At 46.7% G+C, this 19,349-nt stretch overlaps 1 protein-coding gene across 2 annotated transcripts in view; it reads left to right on the top strand.

Moving 5' to 3' along the window:
* The first annotated feature begins 294 nt into the window (after positions 1-294).
* TCHP (trichoplein keratin filament binding) overlaps positions 295-19,349 on the top strand; it is a 67,713-nt gene continuing 48,658 nt past the window's right edge. The window contains exons 1-7 of one of the 2 annotated variants that reach the window (XM_029570925.1): positions 297-433; positions 915-1,044; positions 2,486-2,676; positions 2,888-3,098; positions 3,821-3,877; positions 4,308-4,376; positions 5,090-5,263. In XM_029570925.1, the coding sequence (XP_029426785.1) occupies positions 2,486-2,676; positions 2,888-3,098; positions 3,821-3,877; positions 4,308-4,376; positions 5,090-5,263 (702 nt within the window). In that variant the 5' untranslated portion in view covers positions 297-433; positions 915-1,044. Of the gene's footprint in view, positions 434-914; positions 1,045-2,485; positions 2,677-2,887; positions 3,099-3,820; positions 3,878-4,307; positions 4,377-5,089; positions 5,264-19,349 lie in introns of both variants that reach the window. The other variant, XM_029570924.1, reaches the window with a different exon arrangement.

Below are 19,349 nucleotides of genomic sequence, written 5' to 3' on the forward strand. Positions count from 1 at the left end.
ACTGTTGGAGACAGGATGGTCCTTGGCCTGACCCGGCATGGCAACCGTGCCAAGAAGGAACCTGCACTAGCAAACCACTCCAAAGGGGCAGTGCTATGGCATTCTGGGGGGAGCTGAGGTAAGAGAAACTTCACCCACTTATCTGAAGTCCAGGGTGCCCAAATCTTAAATCTCAGAAGTTAAACACCTTATGTCAAACGGTCAGAGGAACACATGCCTGCCCCTGACGTATTTCTTTTATTTTACGGTGGTGACGTCTATTGTTGCGTAACGAGGAGGCAGCGGTTGCGCACTGCTAGCCCCGCCCATAGACTCACTTTGGTCCTGCTCGGCGCTCGTAACGTGACCCGGAAGTTGATCCGGTAACTAAGAGACACCGGAAGAGTCGCTCGTTAGAATCTGACGGTTGGCGCTGGCGGGAGGGAGGAGGCAGGTAAGGAACACGCACCGAATCGAGTTTTGTAAAGGCAGTAGAGCGGAGGACTAGAAGGTGCTGGGCTGGGTCTGATCTCAACCTAAGATGTCGGAGTTTTGCTGGGGCTTAGGTGCCCCGGGAAGGATCTTAGATGCTAGGGCTGGGTGAACTGGGAGGGATCTCAGGTGCTAAAGGTGTCAGAGTTGTGCTGGGACTCAGGTGCATTGGGAGAGGCTCAGGTGCCGGAGCCTGAGGTGTACTAGGAGGGATCAGCTGCTGAAGAGCTTAGGGAGCAACATGACTATCAAAATATGTATCTCTCATTTTCAAACAGAATTTTGGGAGTCAATGCAGACATTTTTTTATTTGTGGCATTAGAGATTCGTAGTCTTCTGTTTGGGGAGGGAGTGGGGGAATGAAAGCAAATAAATGTGTGGACGTGCGGAAAAATATTTATTTATTTGACTTATATTCTGCTTTTCGGTCTCTATTTCCAAAGATGCAGTTTCTTCCATTCTGCTTGCAGCTGTTGGCTTGTGCTCAGGGACGGATTTAGGAGTTTGCCACCCTTAGGGACTGTTGCTGTTGTGCTCCCTTCCCTCTTCCACCCACTCCCCCACAGCTCCTGGGTAAGATCAAACAACGGGGAGCAGGAGGTGTAAGGCACAGTCCCACAGTTTACTGTGGCATATTAGGCATATATTATGTGGCAAAAACTGAAACATACTGCCAAACATTTTCATCTTTCATATTATAAAAACTAAGTAATTTTCCAGCTTTGTTTGTATAACTTATTTTTTTTTATTGGGTAAGGAAAAGGAATCTTAAGTATCTGTACAGGGATGAGATCTCGGGGATGGTCAAAAGAGAGAGGGTGCAAGGACCAGGGGTAGGGAAGAGAAAGGACTAGGTATGGGGTGAGAAGGTGAAAAGAATGGGGCTAGAAGGGAAGGAGTATGCAAAGGAAAGAACTGAGGATGGGGGGAGGAAAAGTAGAAAGGGATGGGATATGGGGAAGGTAGAGGGAAGGGGGAAATCAAATCTGAGATGGGAGGATGGAGGTTCTGGGATGGGGAAAGGGAGTAGGACATGTTGGGGGGGGAGTTTCTAGGATCTGAAGAGAAATGAGAGGAAAGAAGGAAGGTTCCATGATCTGGGGGAGAGAACTTGAATTGCAGGGGGGGGGGGGAGAGAAGGAGAGGAAGTATCCTTATTGTGCTGTAGTCCTGCTCTCTCTTACAACTCTTCTCTAACCTCTCATTCTGGTGCACACAAACACACACTTCTTCCCTTGCATCTGATTCACTCTCATCCCTCAGCCTCTCTTCTCTCCCAATGATCCCCTCCTAATCTTACCAAAATGATCCCCTTTGCTTTCTGTGCTCCAGACTCACTCTCCTCCCATTTTGTTCCTTGCATGCTGCCTGGGAAGGGAGGGGCTGGATCAGGCAGCAGAGGGCTATTCTCTGCTGAGAGATTCAACACAGCTGGAAGGCAATAAATCTTCAGCCCTGCCCAGATGTTTGCAACCCTAGGCACAGGCCTAGTGTGTCTGTTGACAAATCCAGGCATGTTTGTGCTTAACTTTAGCTCTTCCTTCTATGCATACAGAGGAGTTTAACTGAGAGATCTATTTCAGGCACCTTGCTTTTGGGCCACAGTAAGGAGAAATGTAAACAAACTGATGTAAATTAAAAAATGTAAATACAAATTGGAAACCAAAATGGCTGAATGTTTCAAAATTACTTTTTACCATGGTAGGTGGTATGTGTATAACAAGTTAGAGAGATCAGAAAAGTTGAGTTGTAACTATGGCTTGTGTGTGTCTTATTCTGCATGAAAATAGTCAGGCCTGATGTGCAAATGCTTTTTCCATGTTATATCTATAGGAAAGATGCTTAGTACATAGGGCCCTTGCTTTCATTGTTGAGTCCTAGCAATTATAATTCACTGACAAGGGGAAAGTGAGTTTCTGATATCTGGCTGACCCATGTGTGGATGCTTCTGAATTCAGTGTATGGGATTCCAGCATATAATATTTAAGATCTTCTTTTCCATTGATTTCTTTAGATGGCATTGCCTACATTTCCTTCTTACTGGCACAACCGGAACAAAGTGCTAGAACAGCAGTTTGTCCGCCAAAGAGAGCAGGAGGCTCGCTTTCGAAACCAGTGGGAGTTGAACAGTCAGTACTTTAAACAATCTAACATCTACAGTGATAAGCAGGCACAATGGAGCTCACGACAGTCTTACCAACAAAGGTACTATGAAGCATTGTTTTGGGAAGATTATATCCAGAGTTGATGGTGTACTTCCTATTTTCTGTACAATTTGCATAAACAAAAATGATGACTCCCCCCAAGTGCAGCTTTATTTGGTGGTTATATGTAGTGTAGTTCATCTCCTTGTCTTGTAATCTAGGTGTTAGGCAGAAGAATACCCTTTATTTTCCTTTTTCCATTGCATTACTAGCATGACCTCCTATCACCGAGAGAAACAAAAAGAGGAAAAGAGAATGAAGCTCGCATGCCGGCGGGAGCAACTCAGGAAACTTTTGCAAGAGGAACGGAATTTATATGAAGCAGAACTAAGAGAGATGAAGCAGAATAAAGATATGTACATAACTGAAATTAGAGAGCGGGCAGATGAACTGAAATCTGCTAGAGAAGAACGAAGAAAGCAGGTGATGTAGAGTTTGAAGAGATTTCAAAGTAGGTCACATTTAATAAACTCATCAAACACTGTTGCCGGATGGTTTTCTGGACATTTCATTCATTAACCAAATGTACAACTGAGCTATTAATATTCTGTAAATATTGTTGAAAAGCTCTTTTGCATAATTAAATTGTGACTGAAAACATGTATACATTCATTGATTCTTTCTAAAGCAACATGGGGCTTTCAGCCAATTGGATAACTTAATGATCTAATAAAGCATATTATGTATATAGATGTGGTATGAAACAAGCAATACAGTGGTATTAAGAATTCATTTGAAATTTCTATTGGAGTGAGAAAAAGCTAAATATAAAAATACTATTTAAAGAGCCTCTTGTATCATAGCATGCACTTCAGTTTGCATCTTTTTACACTCTTTAGTATAGCAATTGGTCTCGTATAGCGTTTTGTGATTATTATAAAAATGTCCCTCAAACAATATATGCAGTAGAGGCTTGTGAAAATACATTTGTGAAGATGACTACCAGTGTCTGTATCAGAGAAAATACTTTGGAGTTTGAAGCACAGAGTCTAGCACCAAAAACTGAAAACAACCCAAGATTAAAAACCCAAAGTGCTCGAGGCAAGGAATAGATTGGTTGGTAGTCTGAGCAGCATGGCTCCTGGGCTTTCTGGCACACAGCGCCTTCCATTACCAAAATTATCATATTTTCTTTGTGTCAACAGGTTGCAGAGGAACTAATGTATGAACACTGGAAAAAGAACAATACCAGACTGCGGGAGGTAAATGCTTGCATGCTTCATTTACCGTTTATCACTTTTATTCATTGCTAAGATTTTTTTAGATTTGTGAGCATGACTGGAATCATTCTCAGCACAGAGTAAAAGCTAAAACTAATGCATTTTTGTCCTCAGTAGAAAACATTGGGTTTATAAATGACACTTCGAGGCTGTCTGTGCACATGGCAGGGCATAGTCTTCTGTAGAGTGCTATGTGGGTATATTTTTCAGTGTGGAGAAAGTGTCTCGTTTTAATGTTGAACATTTTATATTACTGAACTTTTGTTCCCTTATGTCAACTGTTTTATTCTTCAGATCTAGAACATGGCTAATTAGCAGGATTTAGATCTCAATGAGATTTCCAAAATAGGCACCTTTTTCTTTGTAAGACTCAAGGGGGAAGTAACATTTGAACCTGCTTTGTCATTTTCAGGTTGAGTCGACTCTGCATAAGAAACATGTGGTTAATGCTTGGGGGGATCAGGTGTCAGAGAAAAAGCAGGTAAGCGCCTTGCTGTTTTTCATGGACACACTCTCCGTTACATCCATGCTGCAATTGGTGGAGTTAATTCTTTGGTTTGCAGTTAGTAATTCAATTTTTCATGATTGTGTCTTCTGAAAAACTAGATGGACAAAATAGTCCTTTGATTAAGTGAAAGCACATAATTTGCAATAAATATGAAAGTATCAATTAGTGCTGGCCAAGCAAGAATTACCCCTTTCAATAGCTAATGTAAGGAACATCTTGACAATTTTAACGAATAAAAACCTTTGCCAAGATTATTATTGGTAGGTAACCTTTCAAAAGAAAGACAAGTTTACGCATGTTATTTTCTTGGTAAACAATGACAGAAGTAATATAAATCAGGATGTGTGCAATGTATTCCAAAGCAAACAGGTCCAAAAGACTCATGCACATGTTAAACAGAAAGCTGGTGGCACTTGGGTACATTAAAAATGTATGTAAGTAAAAATTAATTTTTAAAAAGACCCAGGAGTGGGAAGGGGTAGATAATTCATCCACATACAATGCTAGAATAAAATGACATTTTTTCACATTCCATTAGGATTCCTTATTCAGACTTTTTCTGTTGCCTCTTCCTCGTTTTCCATAAAATGAAACAGCATAAAGGGTCACAAATGTAAGTACTTAGGAGGAGGTAATATGTTGTTACATATAGGAAAGTAAAAGATAATCATTTCCTTTCTGAAAAGCAAGAAGCAGTTGACCAGCAAGAAAAGAAGAGGTTTGAAAATGAATATGAAATTGCCAGAAGGGAGGCGATGGAAAGATTAAAAGGTGAGGAAGAAAGACGAAGGCAGGAAGAGAAGAGGAGGGCTGACATTTTATGCCAGCAGATGGAAGAGCTGAAGTTAAGGGAGATGGAGGTAAGAGAATGGCTGCCAAGCCTTTGCCATAAATCCTCTAACCCTTCATTAGATATCTTCATTAAGTTGCATACAAGATGCTTTTATTTCACCAAAATGTGTAAGCCAGTGGTGACAAAAAAGAAAGCAAAATGTTATTTAAAAAAAGCAAGTAGCTCTGTATAATCTAACCAGTTAAAAAAAAAAAAAAAATCCCTGTCCTGCACTTTTCCACCTCCAGCCTGGCTAAATGTGTCCGCATCAAGTAGCAAGTTTAACTGCTACGAAAAGGGATGGCGCTGGAGGCATTGCTGGGGTGGATTTTTGATTTATAGCCGCTCAGTGTGGATTTTCAGTGCTAGACCTGTTCATATCCCAGATCAGTCCATACAAGTAGGTTTTGCATCCCTACCAGCAGAGGGAGGCAGAGAATAAAAACTTTTCAGGCAGTTCTACTTAACCAAGAGTGCCACCTGCAGTCCCTCAGTATTTCTCTGTCTCCAGCAGATGGTAGAGGTGCAAACCTGCAGTCTGGAGATTATTAAAAATTTCAAGAAGTTGGTGAAGTCTTGTGCTTCCCAACATGTTAGGTTCCTTCGTGGGCCATCCCTCGAGTTGAGCAGGGGGGTTGGTAATCCCTGTTCCCTGTACGTACCCAGATCAGTCCAGACTCCTGGGTTTTGCCTCCCCTCCAGCAGATGGAGACAGAGACCCTGCTACTTATCCCGCGGTGCCACCTGCAGTCTCTCAGTATTTCTCTGTCTCCAGCAGATGGCGAAGGTGCAAAACCTGCAGTCTGGAAAATAGGCAAAGAAAAAAAAGAGAAGAGACTAGTTGCTTCAGGAAATTAAGACTTTTTCTATAGCCTCCTGGGGTACTAAGGTTCCGGGCGGACCATCCCTCCTGGTACTTGAGGCAGGAGGGCTATGGGTCGGGGACCCTTCCACGGCCCAGCGTTCCTTACTTGGCCGGTCAGGGTTGATACTAGGGGTCCTGGCTTACTCACCCTGCACGGATGATGAGAGCCTGCTGCCACAGGGAAGTTTGTTTGCTTCTTTATAAAGTTGCTCTTAATTTCTTTTTATTTTTAGTAGGGAATGAATGTTTTCAGTCAGTAGTTCGGCGCGTGCCACTGTTGATTCAAGCAGATCTCTGGCTCCTCGTCCCTCAGGTGGCTTCTTTTTGTTCCTGTCCTGCCTAGTTCTCCCAACCATGCTGCGTGGTGCGGCCTGTAAGTGGAGATGCACGGGCATCTCTCGCACCAGCCTATGTTCTTGATGTCTCCCCAGGAGGGAGGGTTCGTTGGGGAGTGTGGCAGGAGAGAAATTGAACGGACGCCGGGAGCCTGGTAGGCTTTCTACAGTGTGGCAGCCTCCCGTGGACCCCTTCCCGCTTAGCGTGGGAACGGAGGCCATTTTGGCTTTCTTCAGATCTGCCACGGGGGAGAGGGAATGGTAATTTCTTCTACCGTTATTGCCGCAAATTGGGGCCTCGGGGGGGCCCGAATCACTCCTACTCTCCCTATGACAGACAGGGATGAGTCTAAAGAGGCTTCAGATTCCTTCTCCTTTCTCCTCCGAGTTTGTACTGCTGATGCATAAGGCCTTTAGGGCCCGGAAGTCAGCCAAGAGGCACGTTGACGAGGGGCTCTCCACTAGGGCAGCAAAGAGGCCCAGGGCCCCGGAGCATGTAAGGGGCCCTGGGGCCTGAACACTTTTACATTCTGCCCCGTCTCTGTCCGCGGTGGGCAGCTCCTCTGACAAGTCACTTTAGGAGGACTCACAGGGCCTGAACCCTCGGGGCTGACCCTGATGTGGGGGATCAGGGCCTGGACAAAGCGTCATTGCAGGGGCCCCCGGTTGAAGGTGATGATCTTAGGTAGTTCATCTATTCCGCAGAGAGAAGCTGGCCCCTGTACTACCCGTGATTCTGGCAGAGCTGTGTATTGACACCCCTCCAGAAAGCTCAGAGTTGGGTCTGGTAGATCTGGTTATGGTGGGCCTTCGAGGTCCTACCAGATCTTTCTTGTTTCACAAATCCGTGACTGACTTGCTTTTCCGAGAGTGGGATACCCTGGATACGGGACTGAAGGTCAGCCATGCCATGGATAAGTTATACCCTCTGCCGGAGGAAGCACTGGACCTCCTCAAGGCAGTATCGGCGGTTACTAAGAAGACGACCATTCCGGTTACTGGAACTGCCGCGCTTGAGGATCTGCAGGATCGGAAGTCTCAAGAAGGTGTTTGAAGTGTCGGCTCTGGGCGCGTGGGTGACCATGTGTAGCAGCTTCATGTTAAGGGCTGGTCTTTGCTGGGTTCAACAGCTGCAGATAGATAGGTCCTTGTCTGCTACTGAGGCAGGTCAGGAGGCTAGAGGCTTTGTGGCTTACAGTGCCGATACATTTTTTGAACTTCTCAGAACTTCTTCCAGAGCCATGGTTGTGGCAGGCTCCTCTGGTTGAGGAAGTGGTCGGCAGACATTTCTTCCAAGACTCAGCTGGGTTCTTTGCCTTTCAAGGTGGCTTGCTCTTTGGAAAAGGATTTGGAAGAGATTATTCTCTCCAAGGGATTTGATTAAGTCCCTTGGAGAGACAAGCCAAGGCCCAAGAATTCTTTTCTTCTGCATTCTCATTTTCAAGGCAATCGGAAATTCAGGGCATCAAGATCTTTGGGATCCTCTTCCAGGCAAAACTCTGGTTGACAGCAGTCTTGGAGTCAGTCTTTCTTGGGTGCCAGTCCAGCAGGGAGGACCCATCCCAGGGTGCAGGAGGTGTTAAATCCTCCCAATGATGCCAGGCCAGTTCACTTCTCGGTTCTAATAATAGGAGGCCAGCTGGCTCTTTTTTACGAGGAGTGGACCAAAATCACGTCAGACCAGGAGTCTTGAGTGTGATAAGACACAGTTATGCATTAGAGTTTGCTCGACCGCTAAGGCCTCAGTTCCTCATTTCCCCATGTTCTTACGAACAGAAGCGTTTGGCGATGGCGAACACTGTCCACTGTCTCAGCAAGCTGGAAGCCATAATACCGGTGTCTCTGGGAGAAGGAGGGAAAGGTCACCATTCCATCTATTTTATAGTGCCAAAAAAGGAAGGTACATTTTTGCCCCATCCTCGACCTGAAGAACGTGAACGCTGCACTATGGGTCCCTCACTTCAGTATGGAAACTCTTCGTTCCATGATTGCCTCTGTACACACGGGGGAGTTCCTAGTGTCTCTGAATTTGACAGAAGCTTACCTGCACATAGGAATCCGGCACGACCACCAGCAGTATCTGCGGTTCATGATTCTGAGGCAGCATTTCCAGTTCTGTGTCCTACCCTTCTGCCTAGCAACAGCACCCAGAACGTTTACCAAGGTCATGATTGTGGAGGCGGCAGCCCTGCAGAGAGAGGGGATCCTGGTCCATCCCTATCTGGACAAATGGCTAATCCGAGCAAAGTCTGTGTCCCTGTGCCAAAGGGCCGTGGATCTGGTCCTTCAGTGCCTGCAATCATTGGGGTGGAGGTCAATCTGGCCAAGAGTCACCTCGTCCCTTCCCAGAAGCTGGAGTTTCTGGGAGCGTTTTTTTGACACTGTGATGGGGAATGGTGTTTCTTACCAAACAGAGGATCTCCAAGTTACAAGATCAAGTTCGAGCTCTACCTGGAAAGCAGTTGCCCAAGGTCTGGGATTACTTGCAGGTTCTTGGATCTATGGCTTCCACCTTGGAGTCTGTGCCATGGGCGTTTGTTCATATGTGGTTTCTTCAGTCAGCCTTGTTGTCCCATTGGGATCCGAAGTCCAAACTTTTTCACCTACCTCTCTCCCTTACGGAGCTGGCTCAGTCCAGTCTATCTTGGTGGCTTCTGGTGGACAAGTTACATCGGGGAGTGGATTTGGATATCTCGTCCTGGGTTATTGTGACCACGGATGCCAGCCTCTCTGGTTGGAGGGCGGTCTTTCAGGAGACTTCAGCACGGGGCTGATGGTCAGCGGAGGAGGCTTCTTGGTCGATCAACTGCCTAGAAGCCAGGGCTGTGCGGCTTGCTCTCCAGGCCTTTCTTCCCTTGGTGAAGGGGAAGTCAGTGAGGGTACTATCTGACAATGCGACAACGGTGGCGTACAAAAATCGCCAGGAAGGCACCAAGAGCCGGCCTGAAGCCCAAAAAGCCTGGGACCTGATTACCCGGGTGGAGCTCCACATAGAGAGGATAGCTGCTTCCCACATAACTGGCACGGACAATGTTCAGGTGGATTTTCTGAGCAGACATCAGTTAGATCCCAGGGAGTGGGAACTGTTGGAGGAGGCATTCTGACATCTTTGCCACAGATAGAACACGCCACACATAGATCTGATGACGACGTTTTACAACGCCAAAGCCCCCCGCGGTTCTTCAGCAGGTGGAGGGAGATAGGTGCTGAAGGAGTGGATGCCTTGATTCTCCCTTGGCCGTCGGATGTTCTTCTGTACGTGTTCCTGCCCTGGCCACTAATTGGCAAAGTGCTCAGTCGCATAGAAATTCATCCAGGCGATGTGATTCTCGTGGCCCAGGCATCCGTGGTTCGTGGATATGGTCAATCTATTGGTGGACGGGCCTTTGAAGTTAACTCACCTTCCACATCTTCTGCGTCAGGGACCCGTGTATTTGGATCAGGCAGATTGCTTTTGCCTAGCGGCCTGGCTTTTGAGAGGGAGCACTTAAAGAATAAGGGTTACTCGGATGGTGTAGTCCCTACCCTCTTGCAATCCAGGAAAACTTCCACCTCTCTAATGTATGTCAGGGTGTGGAAAGTTTTTGAGGCTTGGTGCTTGGGGCACTGGGTACTAGAGATGTGAATCGGAACTGAAATCGGATCCGATTCTGGTTCCGATTCACATCTCTACTGGGTACAGCCTACACGAGCCTCTGTGGGGGGATGTTGGCCTTTTTGCAGGAAGGTCTTGTTAAAGGATTGTCTGTTAATTCCCTGAGGGTTCAGGTGGCGGCCTTAGGTTGCTTCCGTGGCAAGATTCGGGGAGTCACATTGTCGGCTTATGAGGATGTAGTGCGCTTTCTTCGGGGTGGGGGTGGGCGGGCGGCAAAGCATTTGCGTCCCCTGGTCCAGAATCCTATTCCTTCCTGGAGTCTTAACGTGGTCTTGAGAGCTATATGTGCGCCCCTCTTCGATCCTTTGAAACGGACAACAAGGATTTTACTTTGAAGGTGATTTTTCTGGTGGCCATATGTTCTGCTTGGAAGGTGTCGGAGCTCCAAGTCTTGTTGAGCAGTGAGCCTTTTTTGAGAATTATGGATGCAGGAGTATCCCTACGAACTGTTCCCTCCTTCCTGCCCAAGGTTGTGTCCTCCTTTCATGTCAATCAGTGGAGCTCCCGTCCTTTCCAGATTTGAATTACACTACGCCTCAGTCTAAAGACTTGCGGAGGTTAGATGTTAAGTGGGCGCTGTCGAGATATTTGGAGGTGACAAACAGTTTCTGCCTGTCCGATTATCTGTTTGTGCTGTGGAGTGGACCCAGGCGGGGTCATAAAGCCTCTAGGGCCACTATTGCTCGGTGGTTGAAGGAAGCAATCAGTTCTGCCTACATTATTCAGGGTCGTCCGATTCCCTTCAGGCGCATGCCACTCGTTCACAGGCAGCTTCCTGGGCCGAATGTCAGCAAGTATCGCTGCAAGAGATCTGTAGGGCGGCTACTTGGAAATCTTTGCAAACCTTTGCCAGGCATTACTGGCTGGATGTCCAGGCCCCAGACTCCAGGGAGTTTGGAGAGTGTGCTTCGAACGGGACTGTCAAGGTCCCACCCCAGGTAGGGAAGCTTAGGTACATCCCAGGAGTCTGGACTGATCTGGGTACGTATAGAGAGAGGAAAATTGGTTCTTACCTGCTAATTTTCATTCCTGTAGCGCAACAGATCAGTTCAGAGTCCCGCCACTGGGGGATAGGGGGGTTAGGAAAGTCTGCTCAATCATTGTTCTCTGTATCTTTATTTGATGTCTGCTCTGAAGAATGGTGCAGGTTCTTGTTGGTTCTACTCAGGGTTTTTGTATTTAAACTTTATCACTTACTCTTCAACTGTTCCTTTTGGGGGGAGATTAATTGTTTTTATTACCTTTCTGGCTTGGGTACGTTTCAATACTGAGGGACTGCAAGTGGCACCTTGACATGAGTAGCAGTGTCAGTCAAAACTTCTCTGACGCCATCTGCTGGAGGGGAAGCAAAACCCAGGAGTCTGGACTGATCTGTGGTATTACAGGAACGAAAATTAGCAGGTAAGAACCATTTTTCCTTTCTGGCTCAGCCCTCATCTTCCAGGGGGCGTGAAAGTCAGGGGTACTGGTTCCCTCACTCCCTGTGAGGCTTTCTCACCCTCTTCTGTCAGCCAGTAGCAGGAAAGTATATCTTTCTTTTTTCTGGGGACTGCAGGGTTGCAGTTTCTTTAAAAAAAAAAAAAAAAAAAAAAAAAAAGGCAATTAAAGAGAGGTGCTTGGCAGGGCTGTGCGTTCAGTTGAATCTCAGTGGGGAGGCTGTTGCTGAGGGTGAGAGGGAATGCGCACGGTTTGCCTTCAGCATCTGGGGCTCGGGACAGCAGCAGCAGCATTGCAGCATCGTTGCCAGGGATTATTTATGCTGCAGGCTGTGGCAGAAGCATGGTGCCTCCTGCAGAGCATGGGAAACTGTGGCAGGTCTGCAGGGTGAGGAAATGGCGCCCTGATGGTGCTTCTCTGTGCATTGCCTGTGCCTCTGAAAAAGCAGGAATCTCCTCAGAGGCTTCAGGCAATGGTTGTTGCAGGAGGTCTGCAGGCCCCATTCCGGAGAGACTCTGGGGTGGGGTCGGAGGAGACACGGCCACGTTGTCTCCATGTGGCAGGAAGCCTGCTGTTACCAGGGAGTTTAGGGACTCTCTTCCCCTGCTCTCTTCAGTGGATACAGGCATTAAGGAAGATAGAGAAGGGATTGGAGAGCCAGAGGAGGACGCGGTGGAAAAGGGATCCAGTGGGTTTGAAGAATTTTCCATAGATTTAGTATTGCTGCTCCATAAGGCCTATCTGGCAAAAAGGGAGGCAGCGAGTAAGCGTCTGGCCTAACAGAGTCCAAGTGTTCTTCTAAGAAGCCTAGGACAGGTGCGCAGCCCAAGTCTGGGGGATTTTTTGGCATCTGGGACGTTTGTCAGGGGAAGATGGAGAAACCTCTGAGGACTCAGAAACATATAGAAACATAGAAATGACGGCAGAAGAAGACCAAACGGCCCATCCAGTCTGCCCAGCAAGCTACACACTTTATCCTTTTTTTAAAATTTTTTTTTCCCTTTTTCTCTCCCCCACCTGTTACTCTTGGCTTCCAGTACCCTCCAGCCCTATTTCCCCTCCACCCCACCACCAATGTAGAGAGCAGCGCCGGATCTGCATCCAAGTGAACATCCAGCTCAATTAGGAGTAGCAACTGCTGCAACAAGCAGGCCACACCCCTGCCCCATACTCTTACCCACCCCTGGTTTTGTTTTTTTTTGTTTTGTTTTTGGAGATGGCAGCCCTCCATCCTTCCGCTCCGTGAAGGTGGTACACCAACCACTGGCATCCCGCTCCGTGAATGCCTCTGTGGCTACTGCCGCTCCGTGCAGTGTTTTGCTGCCTCCTCTTTATTCACGTCCTCTAGACTTGATGGATCCACAGTGTTTATCCCACGCCCCTTTGAAGTCCTTCACAGTTTTGGACTTCACCACTTCCTCCGGAAGGGCATTCCAGGCATCCACCACCCTCTCTGTGAAGAAATACTTCCTGACATTGGTTCTGAGTCTTCCTCCCTGGAGCCTCAGCTCGTGACCTCTGGTTCTGCTGATTTTTTTCTGATGGAAAAGGTTTGTCATGGTCTTTGTATCATTAAAGTTTTTCAAGTATCTGAAAGTCTGAATCATATCACCCCTGCTCCTCCTTTCCTCTAGGGTGTACATATTTAGATTCTTCAATCTCTCCTCGTATGTCATCTGATGAAGACCCTCCACCTTTCTGGTCGCCCTTCTCTGTACCGCTTCCATCTTGTCTTTGTCTCTTTGTAGATACGGTCTCCAGAACTGAACACAATACTCCAGGTGAGGCCTCACCAAAGACCTGTACAAGGGGATAATCACTTCCCTTTTCTTATTCGATATTCCTCTCTATGCAGCCCAGCATTCTTCTGGCTTTTGCTATTGCCTTGTCGCATTGTTTCGCAGACTTCATATCATTAGACACTATCACCCCAAGGTTTCTCTCCTGCTCCGTGCACATCAGCCTTCCCCCCCCCACCCATGGAATACAGTTCATTCGGATTTCCACTCCCCATATGCATGACTTTGCACTTCTTGGCATTGAATCTCAGCTGCCATATCTTCGACCACTCTTCCAGCTTCCTTAAATCCCGTCTCATTCTCTCCACTCCTTCCGGCGTGTCCACTCTGTTGCAGATCTTAGTGTCATCTGCAAAAAGACAAACCTTACCTTCTATCCCATCCGCAATGTCGCTCACAAAGATATTGAACAGGACCGGTCCCAACACACATCCTTGCGGTACACCACTTAAAACTGCGCTGTCTTCAGAGAGAGTCCCATTTACCATCACACATTGTCTTCTGTCCATCAACCAGTTTGCAATCCAGGTCACCACCTCGACACTCACTCCTAAGCTTCTCGTTTTATTCACCAGTCTCCTGTGCGGAACTGTATCAAAAGCTTTGCTGAAATCCAAGTAGATGACATCGAGCGCTCTTCCTTGATCCAATTCCTTGGTTACCCAGTCAAAAAAGTCAATCAGATTTGTCTGACAGGATCTTCCCCTGGTGAATCCATGCTGCCTCTGGTCCATCAATTCTCCGGACTGTAAATAGTTCACTATTCTCTCTTTCAACAATGACTCCATTACTTTTCCCACCATCAAAGTGAGGCTACCCGGTCTGTAGTTACCCGCCTCCTCTCTGTTCCCACTCTTGTGAAGCGGGACCACCACCGCTCTTCTCCAATCACTCGGCACCACTCCCATTTCTAGGGATCTATTGAACAGGTCACACAGCGGACCCGCCAGCACATCTCTGAGCTCCCTCAGTAGCCTTGGATGAATCCCATCAGGCCCCATGGCTTTGTCCACTTTCAGATTCTTTAGCTCTTCCCATACATTTCTACTGTAAAAGGATTTTCATCTACTCCACTTCCCTCCAGTTTCTTGTTGTGTAGAGATGGTCCTTCTCCAGGGTCGTCTTTAGTGAACACAGAATTGAAGTATTCGTTTAATATTTCTGCCATTTCTTCGTCTCTCTCCACACATTGATCATTTCCACCTTTCAATTTCACTATACCACTTTGAACTTTTCTCTTTTCGCTGATGTATCTGAAAAATGTTTTGTCACCATTTTTTATCTCCTTGGCAATCCTCTCTTCCGCTTGACTTTTTGCAGACTTGATTAATTTTGTCTCCCACAGTTGAATCAAATATTCTTCTTTGTGCTCCTCCCTTTTTGATCTTTTATATTTCTTGAATGCTGTTCTTTTAGCTTTAATTTTGTCAGCCACCTCCTTTGAGAACCAGATAGGTTTCAATTTTCTTTTGCTTTTCTTTTCTTTTAATTTTCTTTACTGCTGATCCACATCTCTCTCGTTCTCCTATCCTTTTAGTTCTTCCTCTAGGTACTTCCCCATTTCCTCAAAGTCCATGTTTTTGAACTGTAAAACTTGGGTCTTTGTGCTTCTTTTCCATATTCTTTTAGTGATATTAAACCATACCGTTTGATCACTGGTGCTGAGGTGGGTGCCCACCTGGACATCAGAGACATTATCTCCATTAGTGAGCACTAAGTCGAGTATAGATCCTTCTCTCGTGGGTTCCATTACCATTTGTTTGAACAAAGGGTCAAGATCTTCAAGTGGACCTGCGAGATGATCCAGGGGTTGATCCTGGGTGTGCTTTGACGGGTAGTGATCCTGATGTGGGGGAGGTTTCGATTGCGGAAGGAGATGACCCGAAGGGCGTGAGATTAATCCGCAAGGAGGAACTTCGGCCCCTCATTCCCCACGTTTTGGAGGAACTGGGGATCAAGGTCACATAGGAGGATTCTGACAATGAAGGGGTGCACCCGGTGTTAGACGTCCTGCATGGACCACCAAAGGCCTTTCCTCTGCAGAAAAAGGTAAAGAAACTAGTGGATGGAGTGGGAGTCTTCTGAGGCAAGGCTGAAGGTGGTCAGGGCTATGGCCAAATTGTATCCATTGCCGGAAGAGTCCCTGGAGTTCTGGAAACCACCAAAAGTGGATGCTCGGTGTCTATAGTAACCAAGAAGAAAACCATTCCTGTGGCAGGATCTGCTACGCTGAAGGATGTCCAGGATCAAAAGCTGGAAATCCTGCTGAAGAGATTGAGGTCTCGGCCTTGAGCTTTCGGGCCGCTGTATATGCTAGTCTGATGCAGAGGGCTTGTTTGTGATGGGTCCAGAAGATGCAGGAGCAGATATCAGGGACTCCCGCTGATCCCATCCAGTAAGCTTGGTTGGAGGAAGGAGTGGCCTATGTGACGGATGCCTTGTATAATATGGTCCGAATGTTGGCCAGGAATTTAGTGTCTGCAGTAGCGGTTTGGAGACTCCTGTGGCTGCGTAATTGGGCGGTGGATGTGTGGGTGAAAGCGCAGCTGTATAATCTCCCCTTTAAAGGGAAGCTGTTGTTTGGAGAACATCTTGAATAGTTGATGAAGCATTTGGGGGAATCATAGAAACATAGAAATGACGGCAGAAAAAGACCAATCGGCCCATCTAGTCTGCCCAGCAAGCTCCCATACTTATCTGTTTCTTCATCCACCAAGTTCAGGGCCCTTGTTGGTAACTGTTTGATTCAAATTTCCTGCCATCCCCTGTCATTGATGCAGAGTAATGTTGGAGTTGCATCAAAGGTGAGCATAAGGCTTAATGGTTAAGGGTAGTAACCGCCACATCAAGCAAGTTACCCTGATGCTTGTTTACCCAGACTGCACTGATCAATGCCTTATTGGATGTTGTCTGAAAATAAATCCTGTTTTCCACATTTCCCCCTGCCTTGGAAGCAGAGAGCAATGCTGTATATGCATTCAAAGTGATGTATCAGGCTTAATTGGTTTAGGGTAGTAACCGCCGTAATAAGCAAGCTATCCCCACTGTTATTTGTTTACCCAGATTGTGAAGTTCAGTCCTTATTGGTTGTTATCTGAATGCAAATCCTCTTTTCCCACATTTCCCCTTGCCGTTGAAGCAGAGAGCAATGTTGGAGTTGCATTAACCGTGCAAAGGCTTATTGAGTAAGGATAGTAATTACCAGGTAGTAGCCTCTACTCCAGTAATCCACTCCCATGGCTCTTCTCTTCATTCCCATCCTCTAGCCTTTATGGATCCACAGCACTTCCTCCGGAAGGGCATTCCAGGCATCCACCACCCTCTCCTTGAAGAAATACTTCCTGACATTGGTTCTGAGTCTTCCTCCCTGGAGCTTCAAATCATGACCCCTAGTTCTACTGATTTTTTTTCCAAAGTAAAAGGTTTATTGTTGACCATGGATTATTAAAACCTTTCAAGTATCTGAAAGTCTGTATCATATCACCCCTGCTCCTCCTTTCCTCCAGGGTATACATATTTAGGTTCTTCAATCTCTCTTCATAATCGAAAGGGAACAAGTTACCTGAGGACAAGAAGCCCGTCAAGAGTGTTCCGCCGCATTTGCGCTTTCGAGGGATTAGGAAGTTTCATTCCAATAGGAATTCTTCCATCTCGACGCAGAAACAAGGTGCTGGAAGGCAGCAGTCCTTTTGGGGCTCTCAAAGGCCTTCCAGAGATAGTGGCTAGGGGGCTGGAGAAAGTAAAACCTCCCAATGAAGGGGGGGGCCGGTCCATTCTTCCCTGGAAGCCGTCAGAGGGAGGTTAATCCTCTTTTAAGAGGAGTGGACCAAGATTGTGTCCGATCAATAGGTCTTGTTGGTGATAAGAGACGGTTATGCCTTAGAATTTTCGTGCCTGATCAGGGAGGCCTATGTGGTTTCCCATTGTGAGTCTTGCGCCAAGCAGGCATGGTGCGGGACACATTGCTGTGGCTGCAGCAACTGGAGGCCATCGTTCCGGTTCCCCCAGGGGAGCAGAGACTAGGAAGATATTCAGTTTCCTTCATAGTTTCCAAGGAGGAGGGCACCTTTTGGCCCATCCTTGATCTGCAGAAGGTCAATGCAGCGCTGCGGGTACCGCGTTTATTTATGGAGATGCTAAGGACAGTGATAGCAGCGGTGCGCAAGGGGGGTAGTTTGCTTCATTGGATCTAGTGGAGGCATACCTGCACATTCCCATCAGTCCAGACCATCAGAGATTTCTGTGATTCACGGTGCTCAGAGAGCATTTTCAGTTTCGAGCACTACCCTTCACGTTGGCGAAAGCACCAAGGACTTTAACGATGGTGGTGGTGGCCCTCAGAAAGGGGTTCTGGAACATCTGTACCTGAACGATTGGTTCATTCGGGTGAAGCCTGAGATGGAGTGCAGCTGTTCAGTTCAAGACATCATGGAGTGCTTGGAGGTCCCTGGGTTGGGTGATAAACCTAGCAAAGAGCCATCTGGAGCCAGCCCAGTTGTTGGAATATCTGGGGGTGCAGTTTGATACCAGTTTAGGCAAGGTGTTCCTTACCTTAAGTGCAGACTTAAGTGCTTCATCTGCTGCAACTGTCTGTTCCCAGAGTCTGGGATTATTTACGGGTTCTGGGATCTATGGCATCTATGCTGGAGTTGGTCCCGTGGGCGTTTGCCCACATGCAGCCTCTCCAGTGGGATTTTTTGTCCCATTGAAATCCGTTGTCAGAGGAGTTTCAACTTCCTTTACTGCTTTTGAGGGTAGAGAGAGACGCCGGATACAAGAATGAAGGCGCCGCTCACGGTGACGAATAGAAGAAACAGTAAGTACCTTAAGCTAGTTAGTGGTATTATCTTTAATTGTAAACAATAGAAGACAGCAAGAAGTTTTTTAAAATTGAATAGAGGGGTAACAGGCCTTTTTAATTTTCAAAAAGGATACCAGTGCATTGTGACGGAGGTTCCGCGATTAGAAGTCCCTTCCCGTGGCCCCTGAAGCAGGCAGACAACTGCCGAAACATGGCCAGTGTCGGGCAGGCGGAGGTGGTCCCATGAAATAGCGGCGGCAATCGAACCACTTTAAGATAAGTTAATTGGTCAATGCAGAATTAACGCGGGACCACACCGCACATCGGGGAACAAATGCACAAATGACTATTTAAAAATTAAAAGAAGAAAATTCAAAAAATCTTGGTTTATTAATAAAATTTAAGAATAAAACACGCTTACTATTCTCTGGTGAGATGAGCAGGAGTTTGGTCTTGGAAGCATTTAATATAAGGTTTAGACTGGCGAGGAGGCGGTTGATTTCTTGGAGGCAGTTTTCCCAATGATCGAGAGTTTTCGAGTAGGATTCTTTAATGGGGATCAGGATCTGAACGTCATCCGCGTAAAGAAAGTGTTTAAGTTTGGTTAGGAGCTGGCATAGAGGAAGAAGGTAGATGTTGAAGAGCGTATGGGATAAGGAGGAACCCTGTGGGACTCCTACGGATGAGTCATAGCGGGGTGATTCTTTGTTGTGGATTCTAACCTTGTAGCCTCTGTTGCTGAGGGAAGTTTTAAACCAAGCTAGTGCGGTACCTGTTATACCAATGGTTGACAGCTGGTTTATGAGGATGGAATGGTTAACAGTGTCGAAGGCTGCCAAGAGATCCAGTAGAATCAATAAGAAAGATTGTCCTTTGTCGAGGCCCATAATGAGGTAGTCCGTCAGCGATATGAGGAGGGATTCTGTGCTTAATGATTTGCAGAACCCGTATTGGGAAGGGAATAAGAGTTTGTTGTCTTCAATGTAATCTGATAGTTGAGTGTTGACTAAGTTTTCCATGATCTTTGCTATGAAGGGCAGGTTGGCGATCAGGCGAAGTTATTTGGGTCTTGAGAGTATGATTGCGCAATGGTTGAAGGAGGTGATTTTTTTTTCAGCATATCTTTGTAAGGGGCAATTGGTTCCTAGGGGACCTTGGGCGCATTCTACTAGGGCTCAGGCAGCCTCCTGGGCAGAGTGTTCTGGTATCCCCACAAGAGATT

This window comes from Rhinatrema bivittatum, chromosome 11 (genome assembly GCF_901001135.1).
Source record: "Rhinatrema bivittatum chromosome 11, aRhiBiv1.1, whole genome shotgun sequence".
NCBI classification, from domain to species: domain Eukaryota; kingdom Metazoa; phylum Chordata; class Amphibia; order Gymnophiona; family Rhinatrematidae; genus Rhinatrema; species Rhinatrema bivittatum.